At 37.9% G+C, this 19,191-nt stretch overlaps 1 protein-coding gene across 10 annotated transcripts in view; it reads left to right on the top strand.

Annotated features, from left to right (window-relative positions):
* The window catches only part of DCAF10 (DDB1 and CUL4 associated factor 10), a 60,867-nt gene extending 51,569 nt beyond the window's left edge, over positions 1-9,298 (top strand). For 3 of the 10 annotated variants that reach the window (XM_009456648.5, XM_001170070.7, XM_063788550.1), the window contains 4 exons: positions 2,052-2,254; positions 4,513-4,623; positions 7,331-7,476; positions 8,427-9,298. In XM_009456648.5, the coding sequence (XP_009454923.1) occupies positions 2,052-2,254; positions 4,513-4,623; positions 7,331-7,476; positions 8,427-8,795 (829 nt within the window). In that variant the 3' untranslated portion in view covers positions 8,796-9,298. Of the gene's footprint in view, positions 1-2,051; positions 2,255-4,512; positions 4,624-7,330; positions 7,909-8,426 lie in introns of those variants that run through there. The other 7 variants (XM_054658052.2, XM_009456647.5, XM_063788551.1 and 4 more) reach the window with 3 other exon arrangements.
* The last annotated feature ends 9,893 nt before the right edge of the window (positions 9,299-19,191 follow it).

Genomic DNA, 19,191 nt, shown 5'->3' with positions numbered 1-19,191 from the left:
TTTGAGACCAGCCTGGCCAACATGGTGAAACCCCATCTCTACTAAAAATGTGAAAAATTAGCTGGATGTGGTGGCAGGTGCCTGTAATCCCAGCTACTTGGGAGATGTATATTGTACAACATGATGACCACTGTTAATGACAATTTACTGTTGTTATTATATATAATTGAAATTTGTTAAAAGTAGATTTTAAGTGTTATCATCATAAATGTTAAGTATGTGAGGTTATATATATATATAAAAATTAGCTTGATTTAGCTATTCCACAATATATACATATTTGAAACATCATGTACACCATTAAAAAATTTTATTTTTTTTAAAGGCTGAGGCAGGAGAATCGCTTAAACCCAGGAGGCGGAGTTCACAGTAAGCCAAGATCGCGCCATTGCACTCTAGCCTGGGCAACAAGAGTGAAACTCCGTCTCAAAAAAAAAAAAAAAGATTTTCAGAACAATAAAAAGCGAGAGCATTTACCTCAACAAAGTCTAACTTTAAAAAATTCTGGCCGGGCATGGTGGTTCATGCCTGTAATCCCAGGCATGGGTGCGGTGGTGCATGCCTGTAATCCCAGCTACTTGGGAGGCTGAGGCAGGAGAATCGCTTGAACCTGGGAGGCAGAGGTTACAGCGAGCTGAGACAGCACCATTGCACTCCAGCCTGGGCGACAAGAGCAAAACTCCATCTCAAAAAAAAAAAAAAATTCTGAGGGATATACTTCAGAAAGAAAGGATCAAAAAAGGAATTTTGGAGATGAATGAAGGAATGATGAGCAAAAAGATTGTTAAGCATGTATGTAAATCTCAATATACATTGACTGTAAATTCTATTTTTTTTAACAGCTGGAAGTTTTACAACTTTTTCTTCTGGTACTCATTTTCATTATATTTTCTCATAGAATTATATCCTGTTATATGCTCAGGCTGGTGTGCAGTGGCGCAATCATGGCTCACTGCACCGTCCACATCCCAGGCTCAAACCAGCCTCGCACCTCAGTCTCCAGCTAACTTTTTATTTTTTGTAGAGACAGGGTCTTGCTATGTTGCCCAGGTTGGTCTTGAAATCCTGGGCTCCATCTGTCCTCCCGCCTCAGCCTCCCAAAGTGTTGGGATTACAGGTGTGAGCCACCACCCCCAGCCTACTGATCATTCTTATTGGCATCAAAAATATGCACGTAAACTGACATTAATTTTAAAAATTGTTTTCTGTGACCACAGGGCTATTAGTGTTACATTTCTTCTGGATTTAATGATCATTACAATATTATTAGTCCACAATTGATTAAAACAACATGTATTATTTTAAATAATAATTATTAACATAAAAAGTAAAATTTATTGGAAAGACATCTCATTTTTGAAGTTTCAATTTTTTTTTTTTTTGAATAGAGACAGGGTCTGTCTGTCTGTCACCCAGGCTGGAGTGCAGTCGTGTGATCATAGCTCACTGCAGCCTCAAACTCCCAGGCTCGCGTGATCCTCCCACCTCAGCCTCCTGAGTAGTTAGAACTCTGAGTGCACACCACCACACTCAGCTAATTTATTTTAATTTTTTAAATTTTTGTAGAGATGGGGTCACCATCTTGCCCAGGATGGTCTTGAACTCCTAGGCTCAAGCAATCCTCCTGCCCTGGTCTCTCAAAGTGCTGGGGTTACAGGCATGAGCCACCATGCCTGGCCTCAAATATTTTTTAATTGACACATTGTAACTGCACATATTTACAGGGTACAATTTGATGTCTTGACACATATATGTTGTATAATGAGCAAATCAGTATTAGCATGCACTTATCATTCCTTTGTGGTAAGGACATGTAACAGTCGCTTTTCTAGCTATTTTATAATATACTGTATCTTACTATTAACCATCATCACCCTACTGTGCAATATTAATACCCTAGAACTTATTCCTCCTAATTGTAATTTTGAGCCCATTGACCAAGCTCTTCTCATCCTCCCTATATTTTATTTTGAAGGGCAAAAAATATGATTATTACTGAACCGTTATATTTATGATAACTCTAGATTTTGTTGGCTTGGTTTCTCCTGTAGGTATACAGAAGATGGGTGTCCACATAAGAAATTCTTTCACACACGTTTTCTCATGCGAATGAGGTTAACACCAGATTGTTCCAAAATGTTGATTTCAACGTCCTCTGGATATCTCTTAATTTTGCATGATCTTGACTTAACTAAGTCTTTAGAAGTAGGCAGCTATCCCATTTTAAGAGCAAGAAGAACTACTTCAAGTTCAGGTAAGCTTTTCTTTTTTGGTCAAAAAGATTTTTCTCGAGAATCTCAAACATAGAGATGATATAGGTTTCTTTTCTGAGAATGATAGCAGGAAAAGGGAAGACAATTTTTTAAAAGGCATTCTTTAGAAAGCTCATTGATGGGTTTTTATCTAAGCAAGTATAATGATTTGTATGTATCTCTGACATATCATTCATATGTACCTCTGAATCACAAATGGACTAGGAGGAATAACTGCTGACCCTAAAGTATTTTCTTTCAGCTTTATGCTAGCCACAGGATCTTTTCATCAGTAATTTTGAATCATCACTATCTCAAAAATTAGTGATGGCACAAGGTCTTAAGTCCTTCTGGAATCAAGCAGAGCTTTTATTAAATTATGGTCAATATAGAGTTTTAGTTTTATCTGTATCCTAGACTTATAGATGTCCAGACACAGGTAGCTGGTGCCATCTTATCTCATTACTCTCTAAACGCTCTCTTGCTAAAACTCTGTCTCTTCTCCCATTGCTGATTTTGTTAGACTTAAGAGAACGTAGGGTTCAGAAAAATGTACGTATTGTATTTTATCAACATTATGTGATTTAAAAAAGACTATATTTCATCTACCTTTGGGAAAGAAGGGACTGGTGTGGGGACATACCCATCATTTACATTATAAACAAAAATCCAGGGGAAAAAAGACTTAAGCATTTGGAACATAGAATGCTAATAAATTGCTATTAAAAGGCAGCTTTGAATGGTGGGGCCAGGTGCAGGGGCTCACACCTGTAATCCCATCACTTTGGGAGGCCAAGGTGGGAGGATCGCTTGAGCCCAGGAGTTGAACTCAAGGGTAGCCTGGGCAACATAGGAAGACCTCATCTCTACAAATAACTTAAAAATTTAGCCAGGTGCAGTGGCTCACGTTTGTAATCCTAGCACTTTGAGAGACTGAGGTGAGCAGATCGCTTGAGCCCAGGAGTTTGTGACCAGCCTGGGCAACATGGTGAAACCCTGTCTCTACGAAAAATACAAAAATTAGCCAGATATGCTAGCATGCATCTGTAGTCCCATCTACTCAGGAAGCTGGGGCAGGAGGATCACCTGAGCCTGGCAGGTTGAGGCAGCAGTGAGCCATGACTGTGCCCCACTGCCCTCCACCCTGGGCAACAGAGAAAGACCCTGTGTCCAAAAAAAAGGAAATGAAAAAAAAGGTTGGAATCTTTCTCCTTGTGCACAGGACCACTTCTGAAGATTCCTCTGGGAAAGTACAGACATCATTGTACTGCAGTGCCTGGCATAACTGTCAAAAGCAGAAATTTAAGTTTTACCAACTTACTTGCAAACAAGGGATTTCATAAATATACGAGTATAATCCTTTGAGATTCAAATTTGCCTTTTAAGTTAAACATGATAAGCAACTCTAACTTAGTGAGAAATAGTGATTTTGAATGTCTAGTTGGCCTATTTCAACTCAAAAACCAACAAGGTTTTCAGTTTTCTAATGGTAATTCTGATACTAAATAACATTACAGGAAATTAGACTAGTAAGAATTCTTAACATAGGTATGGGACCACTAGCAAAGTGTGATGATGAAATAGACATTGCTATTTGGAGTAATATATCAGACTCCACTACCTGATACTCATTTTATTTTTTCAATGTAAACTTTATGTCACATTTCACAGTATTCACATAAACTTGGCACAGTGGTGCATGCCTGTAGGCCCAGCTACTCGGGAGGCTGAGGCTGAGGCAGGAGGATCACTTGAACCCAGGAATTAGGAGTCCAGCCTGGGCAACATAGCAAGATCCTTGTCTCAAAAAAAAAAAGACTATTCACGTAATTTCAAGAATGATAATGGAAGTTTTTGGTATACTTTAAAGAAGAATCTCTTCATGTTTCTGGTAATGGGCCTGTTGTTTGCACCCTATTTTAACATAAAACAATAGGCTTAAGAGCTTAGTTTTCATTTTCATGGAATTTTTGGGTTCCATTTTAGTACAGAAATGATGAGGATCCAAAGACGCTCCTATGATTATTTGGTTTTTCATTTTTATTTCACATAGTCAAGTCTTTGATATAAAAGATTCAGAAAGGGACTAGATCTTAGAACACTTCAAAGAGCTGTCTTGCCTTCCTCAGTCTTATAGGCCAGTGATATATGAGCATTTTTTTAAAATTTTAAAACTATGGTTCGAGTAGATAATTAAAAAGTTAAGAGCCACTACCAGAGTTATGCTAGGTTTATTGTCAGAATTTTTTATATTTTTAAGATTTGACCACTTCATCAAGTTCATCTGGTCCTAGAGTTTCTGGCTCACCTTGTCATCATAGTGATTCTAATTCTTCTGAGAAACACATGTCACGAGCCTCTCAAAGAGAAGGTAGGTTAAAAGTTGGATTTTATAATCTTGTAACAACAGATTATGCCAATCTGATTAATTATTGATTGATTAAAACCAGTTTTATGGTTTTAATCCATAAAAATAAAAGCAATGGAGATGAGGTGATTTATCCCTCAGTCATCAGCTTCAAAAAGCTAACCGAGAGTCCCTGGGGTTGAATATCTTGAGTTAAATCTTAATAGAACTTGAGCTTTGGTTTTATTAGCTGGACTTAGTTTGGTCTAGTTTGGAGAGGAAGTAGTTCAGAAATATAGATTTCAATCAAGATTGTTGTGAAAATTAAATGAGATTATGCACGTGAAAGCTCTGTATAAATATAAGGCATGAATTTTCAGGTAATTGTGAAAGTCACCTGGTTACCCTCAGAGTTTTTGCTCTGCCATTTCCTTGTCTGTGCAATGCCTGACAGCTTCCAAGGGTTTGTAGGATAAAGTGAGCTACCATCTGGCTCCTCTCTGTATTTCCCAGTTTTTTCCTAGCCATTCTGGCAGAACTAGTTGCTCTGCCCTATACCTTCCACCACACCCCCCCAGTTGAAATGGTTTCTGCCTATACAAATTCCACATACTGTTCCTCTTCATACTAATTGACGTCTAAGCTCTTATACCATTCATTGTTTATTCTTCTCTTTTTGAACTGAGTATTAAGAGCCAGATATGGCTTGCTTTTTTTTTTTTTTTTTTTTTGTCATTTTGGGTCACTTTTAGAGATAGACATTTCTCTACCTTGTTATTTTGGGCAGAGACTAAATCTTAGACTTCTAATTTGTGTTTTCACTGGGTGGCTTTGCCTAGTAGATGCTGGTTATCTTGCATGGCTACTTATGTCAGTAGAATGGTTTAAGAGCTCTTTCTAACCTATATGGCCTATCCACTTGCCTCTGGATATTGAAGTCTGTGATATTTCACTTTAAGGTTAAAGGCTCCTCCTCTTAAATTTAAAGATTTATGCCCAGAAGTATAACATTTTTCCTTTGATTTGTAACACAAACATCTTTTGCAGATTCTTCCTGTTCTCCTTCTACTTGTGCTATGGGAAACAAGTCAAGGCTTCTAATAATCATTGAGAAAAATCTTTATTGATTGACTACACCATCCACAAGAAAAAGAAACTTAATTTAAGAAGAATAGTTAACATGCTTGCTTGTTATTGACCAGTGGTAAACACACAAACACAAATATACAGCAGTTCTATGCCACAGAGAGTTAAGAATGAGGGAAGAGATGATATATGAGGAGGCTGGGAAGAAGAGGAAAATGAGAGGGTGAAAAGAGAGGGAAAACATGGGAGAAGGTGGGGCTTATAGGTGAAGTTGCTCTAAATGTTGGAAATCCTGGATCTTCAGATGTCAGAGTATGTTAACACTATCCTTTGGCAGATATAATAGCTGTATAGAGCAGAGGCTTTCAAATGCATTTCAGCATTAGAACTCTATTTTTGACATGAAATCTGCTGTGGATTCTTAGAGATGTAGCACAAATAAAATCAAAGTAGCTCTGGTTCAAGAAAAATTAGGGAGGCTCTTGACCCTCCAGCCTTCCCCACTCCATCTACACCTCAGCCCACACGTGGTTCCCCACTTTTGCCATCTCCTGAGGAACCCCAAAGGAGCACAGTTAGCAAACCACCTACTTAGAATGCATTTCTTGTCTGGTTTTGTTATAGGTTTTCCAAATTAATTATTAAAATAAGAGTATATTTTTCTCTAAAATTGTTAAAGTTCAATCATATGTGAAATAGTTATTTCAGTATAGTTTTGTTATAGCAGTGTAATTTAGAGCTTCACAGGTTTCTGTTAATGATGTAGTAATCTAAAGGGAATCTTTAGAAAGAAGGTAACACATCTGCTTGACAAGCAATTCACAAAGGATCTGACAGAGGGAGCTCAATGCCTTCAAAATAACTCCTTCCACAGTCAGAGAAGTGTTGAAATATTTCTCTTGCTATTAAATTTCTAAGTTGCTTCCTTACAGTGTCTATGAAAGTGGTTTTTCACGCACCTGAAGGATATAACATATTCCTATTATTAACAGTGCCTTACTCCAGCAGTCATTTTCATTGGGAGTTAGGTAGAAGGAAATGATGAGGCATAGTAGAGTCTATGATTGGCAATGTCTCCCATCCCTTGTTTTGACATGCCTTTATGTGAGGTGTCCTTTCTTACCTCCAACATTTTATTTTTTGTTTATAGTGTTGTTATTGCAGGTGCTTAAGTCCTGATCTTTTTATTTGCTTAAAAGGCAATCCTCATGGCTTCCAAGTATTTCCTTCTCTGGACCAGAAAGCACCAGGACCAATGAGAGGAGAATTGTTACCTTTTACCTTTCTAGAGTCCTTTCATGTCACATAACTTTGGTTCTTACTTAAATAAAGAGCTTTCTGAGATGTAAGATCCAAATAAAAGAACCCCTAGTCAGCTTCTATGCCTTAGCCTTAGGTCAGTGACAATTACTGCTGTGGGAACTTGGATCTTTTGTTCTATTTATACCCTTTCCCCACACCTTCACCCCACCAAAACTCACACACCATACATTGGGGAGTACCACGCTCTTTAACATATGGTAGCATAAGGGGCAGACTAAGGAATGACGGCATGGGAGGTGGCTGCCAGAAATAAAAAGCTTTGATGAACTGCCTTAGTTTTTTGATAATACAAATCCCACATCCTCATTTTCTTGTATCTCAGGAGTTTCACCACGAAATAGTCTTGAAGTCGTAACCCCTGAAGTTCTTGGTGAGAGTGACCATGGAAACTGCATCACGTCCTTACAGCTGCACCCAAAAGGCTGGGCCACTCTTCTTCGGTGCTCAAGCAACAGTGATGATGAGGAGGTACAGGCAGCAGCACTCCACCTTCAACAGGGCTCATTGGACAAATTGCCATTGCCGTGTGTGCAGACCTTAGGCCGATCGCTGACTGCAGTCTCTGCCTTCAAGGGCATACTGCTAGAGATCCTGCTTCTCGACTCTCCTGTTTCTGTCCTCTCTTGCTTCATATGGTATCATTATCCCTTCCAAACTCTTCTTATTCCTCTCCTGCTGGGGTTGAGCAAGGTGGGAGGTACTTTAAAGGCCAGCATCAGCTCAGTTTTTGCCCAGCTTCTTAAATCTTGCCTCTTTCATCTCACCCTAAAAAAACAAACAAACAAACAAACAAACAAACACCCCTTGTATAATAAACATAGGTCTGAAATGTTTCAGCTAAGCTGGCTAAATGTGAGATTTTACTAAGCCAATTGAGTATCATAATTTTCTTTTTTTAAAAACCAGGGGAAACTCTGGGAAAGGAAGGGACTATACTGATGACTAGGGGGAAAGGTGTTAAATGACTTTATGATTCTCATCACTCTGGAAAGCAAGAGTCTTCCAAGGATCTCACTGGTCCTAGAGGCCACAACTGAAAGGAGAGAAGAGAAGAGCCTTTGAATTGTGTAGGGGAAGAGGTAAGATACTCTAGGGCTTGGATGTACTCCAGGAATTTTTAAAATATCAACATTGTTGTTGCCCTTAGAAAAGAGAATGTATTACTACAAAAGTCACAGGCAGCCTCAGGGAACAAAAGGCTTTAAAGCATCATAACACAGAATAACCTCAGCTTATGAAGATAAGAAAGTACGGGGCCTACAAGTTTTGTTAGTTGGGAGGGGGATAGCATTATTCTGAGTGATTTCTTGTAAAAATTCTGTGGCTTTGGCAATCTGTTGAGCTTTTTAAAAATAAGGAATATCTGTAGCACTATTTGGGCTCTGTAAACTTGGTTTGTCTCCCTTCTCTCCCCCTAGTGTACTTGTGTCTATGAATTCCAAGAAGGAGCTCCAGTGCGACCTGTCTCACCTCGCTGTTCTCTACGACTGACTCATTACATTGAAGAAGCCAATGTAGGCAGGGGTTACATCAAAGAACTTTGCTTCAGCCCCGATGGACGAATGATTTCTTCCCCACATGGCTATGGGATTCGCTTGTTGGGATTTGACAAACAGTGCAGTGAACTTGTTGACTGCTTGCCCAAAGAAGCCAGTCCCCTGCGGGTGATCCGTTCTCTGTACTCTCATAATGATGTGGTACTGACAACAAAGTTCTCTCCAACACATTGTCAGATTGCCTCAGGGTGCCTTAGTGGACGGGTTTCTTTGTATCAGCCAAAGTTTTAGGCACAACTTACATCAAATAAGGAACTCTTCTGGTGTTTGACTTAGGAATTGCTTCAATTTAGATGAAGTATTTTCTTTTTAGAAGATCTTATAAGTTTGGGTCAAGATCCTGGTTCTTATGGGTCCATGAACACACTTGTGACCTTAGTACTTGGTCATCCAGCATCATACAGGCATCTCCAAGTTAGACTCTATGCAGCATCATCTTTTTCAGCATTCCTCTGCTCCTGCTGATCTGTGCCACTGAACTCCAGTTCTTCTGGTCATTTTGCATGGTAGCTCTTGTCAAGTTCCTTCCTTCCTCACTCTCTATTTCTCTTTCCCTCTCCCTGACCCTCTCTTTCTTTGTGTTTTTTGATTTTGGTGTCAATTTTGTGGACATTTGGCAGGAGTTTTGACTGGGGTAGGAGAAACCCATGACATTAGAATTGAATAAAACCTAGAAGTTGGATATTGGCATATTGGTTGTTGAAAAATAAATTTCATCCTCACTTATGAGTATACTTGGCCTTTTAAAGTTACTGTTATGTTTATCTATATTGAGCACAGATAATGGCATTATTCTTATAATTGTTAAGATAGTCTTGCAACAAAATGTCTTTTAAGTTTCCTGTTAAAATTATAAAAAGATTTTCATGGTGAGAGGGATTTTATTGTGAAATTCTAGAAAAAAATATTACCACCTCTCTTTGTAATTTACTTTACTTGTATGAATTTAACATCTCTAGCATGTATCCTTACTTGATATTTTGTTCCTATCAACAGCATTAGAAAGGAAAGGAGACAGAATGAGCTTTAGTTATTTCTATTGCACAGAAAAGGATTTTTAAAATTAGATTAGTATAATATCTGGCCATAGAGTGATAAGAACAATATGACTTAGATTTTCTGTATTTTATCTGCCAGATTATTTGAATCACACAGGATGATGTGTTAACAGTATTAGGGTGGAAGAGGAATCAAGAGTAAAGAGGTAGGGGTTTACTCATTTTTCTTCCCTGAGCCAGGTGTGACAAGCCAACTCTGTCACCATTCGTGAGGGGAGAGTTGCAGTCCTCTTCAAGCTGTTATCATAAGTACAGTAGTCAGTTACTTGGATATCAAGACTAAGTGCTGATTTGAAGACTTGCCTTTGTGTTTTGTTATGAAACATGCAAGCATAAAGCAGGACTCAAGCACAAGGCTGACTGTTCTACTTTGAATAACAGCTTCCTTACAGTCTCCTCCACATGGGTGGCACTGTGTTTAGAAGGGATTACCAAAGGCTGGAGCAATTTAAGCTATGCACTAGCCTTGCCCTCTTAGGTTGCATTCTCTTTAGGCCACTGGTTCTCAAACATTAGGGTGCACTGTAACCATTACAGAGCTTGTGAAAAGTGCAGAAACCTGAGCCTCACCTTATGAGATTCTGATTCAGCCAGGGGGAGGACAGGAATCTGTATTTTTCATAGCAACCTCAAGTAATCTTTATTCTGAGGGTCTCTGGATTGCAGGTTGAAAAACACAACCTTAATCAGCAGTAAATTCTTCTCTACTCGGCCAGGCGCAGTGGCTCACGCCTGTAATCCCAGCACTTTGGGAGGCCGAGGTGGGTGGATCACAAAGTCAGGAGTTCGAGACCAGCCTGACCAACATGGTGAAACCTCATCTCTACTAAAAATACAAAAATTAGCCGGGCGTGGTGGTGCTTGCCTGTAATCCCAGCTACCCAGGAGGCTGAGGCAAGAGAATCACTTGAACCCGGGAGGCAGAGGGTGCAGTGAGCCGAGATTGCACCACTGCACTCCAGCCTAGGCGACAGAGCGAGACTCCGTCTCAAAAAAAAAAAAAAAAAAATTCTTCTCTACCCATTTGGGCTTAAGACAATTCCCAGAAAGTGTTTTCATTATTTAAAAAATAATAATAGTAAATGAAAGCAATTTTAGAGGTGGAAAATACCTTAGAATGGAATCATTTGCATTATTTGACAAATGAGAGAAGTGACATGACTTGCCTAAGGTCATCCTGCAAAGTTAGTGGCAGAGTTGGGACTTGAATTCCAGTCTTCTAATTCCTTGGTCAGGGCAATTTCTACTGTGTTATGCTGTCTGTTAGAAATAATGACTTATGGACACTTTGTCTTTAAGTTGTATTATTGTAAATACTCTTAAACTGGCCAATAGATTTTAGAAAGGCAGGCATGGGAGTAGATGCTGAGAATTCTAGCCATAAGAAGAAAAGTATTTTAAATCTTACAGAAATGTTTAAACAACCCAAAATACATGAATAAAAATGACATTTCTTTGTAGGACCTGCCAACTAACTATTCACACACATTTATAGAGGTTATAAGGATCTTGGCTCTAGAACAAATTTTTGAAATTAGATCATTTTACCATGGATGTTAACAAAATTGGAAATTTTTTGTCATTGAGAAAATTATCACAAAGCACAGTAAATACATATACTTACCATACATTTTGTAAAACACACATTTTTTAAAGAAAATAGGGATGGGCATGGTGGCTCATGTCTGTAATCCCAGCACTTTGGGAGGCCAAGGTGGGAGGATCGCTTGAGCCCAGGAGTTCCAGACCAGTCTGGGCAACATGGCGAAACCCCATCTCTACCAAAAATACAAAAATTAGATGGGCATGTTGGTACACGCCTGTAGTCCTAGCTACTCAGGAGGCTGAGGTGGGAGGATGGTTTGAGCCTGGGAGGCAGAGGCTGCAGTGAGCCAAGATTGCACTATTGCACTCCACCCTGGGCGATAGAGCCAGATCCTGTCTCAAAAAATAAAAATAGACTGGGCATGGTGGCTCATGCCTGTAATCCCAGCACTTTGGGAGGCTGAGGTGGGTGGATCACTTGAGGTCAGGAGTTTGAGAACAGCCTAGCCAACATGGTGAAACCCTGTCTCTACCAAAAATACAAAAATCATAGCCAAGCGTGGTGGCAGGTGCCTGTAATCCCAGCTACTCAGGAGGCTGAGGCAGGAGACTCGCATGAACCTGGGAGGCAGAGGTTGCAGTGAGCCGAGATCGCACCACTGTACTCTAGCCTGGCCAGCAGAGCGATACTCTGCCTCAAAAAAAAAAAATAAATAAAATAAAATAAAATTAGTTTTGGAGGTGAAAACACCCAAACTGTTATTATTTAAAAATACCTACCAAGTACTGTGGTCATATTGACATTCAAAAGAAGTTTCATAAATCGTATCAACTCTAGAAAGAGTTCATGTCAGATGCTAGACCAGCAAGTTACCCAACTCAAAATTCAGCCAATGATTCTTTACTATAGAGTACCTATCATGTGTCAAATAATATACAAACTTCACTACTAACCCTCACAAAAACTTGCAGGGTAGGTGGAATGAGCCCCAATTTAATTTGGAGGTAATAGTGGGTCAGAAAGATTAAATGACTTGCCTTAAGTCATAGAGTTAGCAGTGAGTGGCAGCACTGGGATTCAAACCCAGGTTTGTGTCTTGTCCAAAGCCTGTGCTTACTGCTTTACCATTGTGCTCTTTAGTTTGTAAAGTATGGTAAGCTGGCCTGTTATTTGTTTAGTATCTTCTGGATTTTTTTTTTTTTATTATAAAGCTAGCTTACCATGTGTATCATGTAAAAAAAATTTATAAGATTAACAATTTCCATGAGAATATCATAAACTCAGGGCACACATTCTGGCCATTCCTAACTAAAAAACTTCAAGCAGAATAAGCAGCTATAAAATAGAAAAGAAAAATTAAGGATAAACGGCATTGTGAAAAAAAACCAAGCCACACAGATGAGAATTAAAAATTAACAGCCAGCAAACTCAAAAGAACCTTTGTCCTCCTTGAGGTATGGTGATGATCAAAAAGTTAGCAAGGAATATTAATCAAGGAATTAAAGGGCATTAGGAATGCTATAGTATTGGAAGAAATTACATCTTAACATTTCAAAGCCCCATTTCACTTAAGAGTAAAATCTAATCTGATGTTTTTTACTCTGAATTTTATTCAGTAATTTTTATTTATAATTCATGATAATTGGTAATGTAGTATAATTGTTAGTAAATGCAGTACAAATTGTTCTCCTGTTTTAAAAAGTTTTCTGCAGAACAGTGCATTTATGGCAATGCTATGTTTAATGAGTTAGGGACATCAAATATATAGTAGTTCCTTATTTTCAGTTGTGAAAATGAAATGGCTAAAGCAGAAGAGATGTCTATTTTAGTCTTTTAAAAATGTGTGTGGGTGGTCTTTTTTCCTCAGAAGCCCAAAGCACATGTATATTTTGTTATTTCTCCTTGCTATATTCCTGAGACTATACTAAAAACTGTAAGAAAAGGAACAAGAAAAAGGTAAATTCATGTGTTCCCCACTGCTGTGTCTAGAACCAAGATCACATTATATCATTGTTAAAATTGTGTTATCTAGAAAGTGCAATATAGGGAAAACACTCTGAGAATCTTTTAAAACCCTAGTGTTTCCCTTATTTGTCAGAATATGTGGTACTGGCATCCATAAGTATCTTTTAACTTGCATTTAGCAGGACAAATAGTGTGATACTTATACTGATGACAATCATCCCCATTTAATGACCAGCAGTCACTGAGGGCTGTGAAAATTCACTCAGTGATACCCCATGTTGGTCTTGAAGGAAACCGTACATATGAATTTTTGGATAGCTAATGTATATCTCTCAAGTGCCAACATTTAAAACTTGTAATTATTTTTGATGTATTTCAGGTATGTTAGTATACCTTCCTGCCTTCTTCTTAAACATCATGCTCAGTATAATTCACATTTTCATAATGAAAAGTTAAAGTTATATTCATAATGTATTATTATAAGTATCCAGCTCTGATGTATGTAAAACACTTCATAAAATGTAAAGGGCTATAACAAATATGTTATAAAGTGATTATCTCAGCCCTGAGGTATACAGAATCATTTGCCTCAGACTGCTGTTGGATTTTAAAATTTTTTAAATATCTGCTAAGTAATTTGCTATGTCTTCTCCCACACTATCAATATGCCTGCTTCTAACAGGCTCCCCACTTTCTTCTAATGTGCTGTTATGAGCTTTGGACATGAGATAACCGTGCCTGTTCAGAGTGTCTACAGTAAGAGCTGGACAAACTCTGGGGGGACACAGTCTTTGACACAGCTCTTTTGGTTGCTTTCCACTTTTCTGAAAGGTTCACAGTAACCTTCTAGATAATAGAAACTCCCAGTTAAAGCCTAGGCTAGCAATTTTTTTTAGTTGCAACTAAGTAAGATATACTACAAACTAAGGATGCTGCTAGACTAAGGAATAAACAGCAATGTACCAAAGTACAGCAAAGCAACAACAAAGGCTCTGTATTTGCAGAGGGGTCTATCATGCTTTTAAGAAAAAAGAAGAGTACAGGAAAAAAATTCAGATAGACATAAGAGTATTTTGGATGCCATTAAACTTTGTCAATAACCATTAAAACATAGGCTTAAATTATCACATATTGTTACAAAGACACAGTTTTGTCTCATTATAAAATAAGATTATATGAAATTTATATTCTAGAAATGATTCCAAATCATGTCCTAAGAATTTCTCCCATTCAAATGATAATGGAAATTACTGTCAAAAGGAAAATCTCAAAGTTACCATTACGCTGCTCTCTTTACTTGTAAATGAACTAGGGATAAAGATATGGGTTTTATCAAAAGCCCCAAGGAATATATCTCACATACACCTCCTATATGTATGTGTATATATAAATGCCACTATAAATGAAAATGTCACCCAGAGATAATAAAATAATTTTTAAAGTTTAAATCTGGTCCAAAGTCTTTAAAATAGGTAGATTTTCAGCTTTCTTAAGTTTCTCCCTCATTTAGATTTCATGGTTTTTACATAAAGGGTGAATATTTGAATTTTCTTTTAAATTTCACTGCATCTTCAATTGCCCAACTGTGTTTTCTGATAAATTTTAGATTCACATTTTTAGGAAATTTGGAGTATTCCAGACAATATACTAGATACCCAGAAACTTTTCTCAGTAGGTTCTGAGGTGTTTTAAGTTCTTATGCTAGACTGTAAGCTCCTTGAGGGCAGAGACTGTTTTATTTATTCTTGTATCCTCAGTGCCTGGTACAGGACTTGACACAGAGTAGTTGTTCAATAAATATTTGTTGAATGAATCAAATGAACCTTCACCATATATGGCCTGAAGCTCTCATGAAGCCAGCAGAATGCAGTGTGCAGATTATTCCGTAATAGAGGAATCCATCATTTATTATTATAATTAACAGACTATATTCATCAGGGTAAGATCTGTTCTGACCATAAGCAAGCAAACATTTCTCATTGACTTGGAAAACTGCAAGTTAAGACTCAGTTTTTCATTCAACGAACATTTGAATCCCTATTATATGCCTAGTTTAGTACTGGGAAGTCAAGGGACAAAGATAACTATCGTCTTGGTATTCCATAGCTGTAGTTGAAAGAGATTTAGATTCAGGGCTGGCTTAAAGAGGTTGTACATGTGCAGTTACATAGTGTCCCATACTTAGAAAGATTCCATGTAGGCTGGGTGCAGTAGCTCACACCTGTAATCCCAGCACTTTGGGAAGCCGAGGCAGGAGGATCGCTTGAGCCCGGGAGTTTGAGACCAGCCTGGGGAACATAATGAGACCCCATTTCTACAAAAAATGAAAACACAATTAGCCAGGCATGGCGGCATGCACCTATAGTCCCAGCTACTCGGGAAACTGAGGTGGGAGGATCACCTGAGCCCAGGAAGTTGAGACTGCAGTAAGCTGAGAGCACACCACTGCACTCCAGCCTGGGCAACAGAGTGAGATTGCCTCAAAAAAAAAAAAAAAAAAGTTGAAAGGCATCATGCTTACTTTAATGCTTTGCTATAGCCATCTTGAAATTCTCAACTTTTTGAACAAGGGCACTGCATTTTTATTTTGTACTGGGCTTGCAAATTATGTAGCTGGTCCTACTTAGATGTAATCATTTTGACATGATGGGTACAAAGTAATAAAAGAGTTACAGTATCTTTCACTTACCTTCTAATAAAGATATTCACATTCATTGAGAATTAGCTATAAAATGTATAATTTAGTAAAATAACTTCTGAAATTAAAACCACCTCCTTCCCACAAATTTTTGGACAGATCAAATGTTCTTCATTTCAGAATTACAAAAGCTTTCTAAAACTATAATTGGCTTTTTACCTTTTTAATTGTTTTGAGTCTTTCAAATGGATGAATGTAGAGTTGTAGATGAGTTTATTTTATCTATATACACACCTACATAAACATATAAGGTTTTAATTTAAAAAAACCTTTATATTATAAATGCACTGAATATGTGATATGTCTACCTCATAACATGATTTTTTAAAAATAAATGCTACTTTGAAACATTTGACACACTTTTTGTGTGTGGTTAACCTATTTAAAAGGTTGATGGCAAACTTGATTTAGTAATTGCTGGAGATTTTTTGTTTAAACTACCTATATGTGCATTTTTAGACCAAAATCAAGCACAAGGCTATGACAATGGCAGTGGCTTGGTAATTCTTGTTAGTGACATTCTGGACTTTTTCAATCATGCACTCTCCATCAGAAAAAATTTAAGATCCAAATTTTGATTATCTATAAATGATGGGTATACTATTGTACTGATCTGTTAAGTACATTATTAAACATACAGAGAGGAAAATCGAAAGTTTAAAAGGATACGATTTTTAAAAATTAAAGTTCTAAATTTCTTCCTGTACCTCCAGGGATAAACTGGGCCTCAGCTGGTATATGGACATTTCATCTTAGGAAGGCCACTATCTAAAATGTAGAATTGGCATTTTACACTAAAAACACATTTACTAAGATTGCATTCTTTCACATATGTTCACTAATGTTCTAGCCATTTGCAAGTTTATTTGGTATGAATATGTTTGTAGAGTTTCTAAAATTAGTTCTTTATTCAGTGAAAATTGTATTATCAACAGGAAGCATCATTCATAGATTTTTACCCTCTTTTTGTCAAGCTGTTTACAGTGACTGAATCTTATATAAGAACTCAGAACATGATATTTTTCAGTGTTCTCTAGAATTTCATTTTCTTGTTGTATTATTTAACAGTGTGATTGATGGTTCATTTTACCAGATTATTTTCATTCACCAGAATATGATAATCATATTTGGGACACTCTTTTTGGTAAATCATTGGAGATTAAAAAAAGAGTGAATCCCTTTGAATTCAAATTATTTTGTGAAATTAATCATTCAGACAAACTGATTTAACTAACCATAGCACTAATTATCACTATTTCGTTATCTCTATGACTGACATATTTTGGGCTATTTAAAAATATATTTTTAATTGAAAGGGAAATAATTATTTGGCATGCATTAATAATAAGGAATCAACAATGTATATTTGTTTTCTATTGCAGCTGTAACAAATTACCATAAACTCAGTTATTTAAAACAACAAAAATTTATGTTCCAGTTCTGGAGGTCAGAAATGGATCTCACTGGGCTAAAATCAAGGTGTTGGTGGGGCTGTGTTTCCTCTGGGAGCCTAAGGGGACAATTCATTTCCTTGCCTTTTCCAGCATCTAGAGGCCACCTGCATTCCTTGGTTCATTGCCCCTTCTTCCTTCAAAACCAGCAGAAAAGCATATTCTTTTTTTAAAAAAAAGTACTTAATTTTTTTATTTTTGTAGAGGCAGGGTCTCACTATGTTGCCCAGGCTGGGCACAAACTCTCCTGGGCTCAAGTGATCCTCCTGCCTCAGCCTCCCAAAGTGCTGGGATTACAAGTGTACGCCACCGTGCTTACACTGACTTTCGTGATTACATTGGGCCCACTGCATAATGCAGGATAATCTCTCCATTTTAAGGCCAGCTGATTAGCAAACTTAATTCCATTTACAACCTTAATTAGCCCTTGCCCTGTAACATTACATACAAGTTCTGGGTATTAAGGATGTGGACATCTTTAGGGGCTACTGTTCTGTTTGCTTACTGTGTGCTAGTGTTGGGTACTAGCCTTAGCGCTTCACAGGCACTATTTAATCCTTAAGGCATTCTTATGAAGTGGGTACAGTTATTCCCATTTTACAGAGGAAGAAACTGAGGCTTAGATTCGTTTACCTAAAGTCATATACCTAGTGAGTTTCAGAGTTAGACTTCTACCTGGTTCTGTCTGACTTCATAGCCTAACTTCAGTTGCTATACAGCTTTGATAATTCAGTGAGAAAATGTTTACTGCTTACAAACTATGTAGAACATTGTGAATACAGGTGTCATACTGTAAGAGAAATGTATTGCAGCTTTATTCTGTAATCAGGTAAAATTATTCTGATATCATTGTGAAAAAGTTGAAAAGCTTCCGCTTATGTGTATAGGGCCAGTAACATTTTCAGAGTTGTCTTGTAACACATAAGTGCTTTTATTCCCTAGACCTTTATCTACTAGGGCTTAGCTGTTTTAGTTTATAGCTGTCATATACTACTTTTAAAACAAATAATGCTGGACGCAGTGGCTCATGCCTGTAATCCTAGCACTTTAGGAGGCCAAGGCGGGCAGACTGCTTGGGCCCAGGAGTTTGAGAACAGCCTGGGCAACGTGGTAAAACCCCATCTCTACAAAAACTACAAAAAATTAGCTGGGCATGGTGGCACGAGCCTGTAGTTCCAGCTATTGGGGAAGGTGGGGGGAGGGGCGGGCAGTGAGGTGGGCGGGTCACCTGAGCCCAGGAGGTCGAGGCAGCCTTGATCATGTCACCAGCCTGGGTGACAGAGTGAGACCCTGTCTCAAAAATAAATAAATAAATAAAAACTAATAACTATTTAGGATATCAACTTGAAACAGGTATTTAAATCACGACACATGTACATTTATAGAACATTATGTACAGTTGGTTGCTGCATCTCAAAAACTACATATCAGGCTGAAAAAAAATCCACAATATTATTAAAAGGCAAAGATAAGCAAGCTTAAAACTTTTTAAGGTTTATTGCTTCCAGAGCCATATTCTTAAAGTTTTTCTCTTGATCTGTGTGGCTTCAACCACATATATTTTTTCCACAATAATGGGATAATTATAGGATTGCCTGGTTCCTGATGGGGTAAAGGTGGATGTATTAACAGAGACGTTATCAGTCATCAGTGGTTATCTGGTGTCCATGCATCATCTCTATTTGGCAGTGTGTCCCAGTGAGTATACTAGGCAGAAATAGACTGCCATTTTAGGCCTTAGAATCAGGTTCTTATCCCTGACTCCCCCACCCTTACAGGAGAGTACTCAAGACCATGGGCAAGCACTCTTGGGAGCTTTATCATTGTCTGCTCACCAAGTATTAGAAGCATCTGCTGTAATACCGCATTAATTAGCTCTGACTTTGTCCTAGTCAGGGAGTGTCATTCT

The sequence above is a fragment of the Pan troglodytes genome, chromosome 11, assembly GCF_028858775.2.
Source record: "Pan troglodytes isolate AG18354 chromosome 11, NHGRI_mPanTro3-v2.0_pri, whole genome shotgun sequence".
Lineage (NCBI taxonomy): Eukaryota > Metazoa > Chordata > Mammalia > Primates > Hominidae > Pan > Pan troglodytes.
Note: the sequence above shows the minus strand (reverse complement) of the source record. Positions and strands in the feature narration are given on the sequence as shown.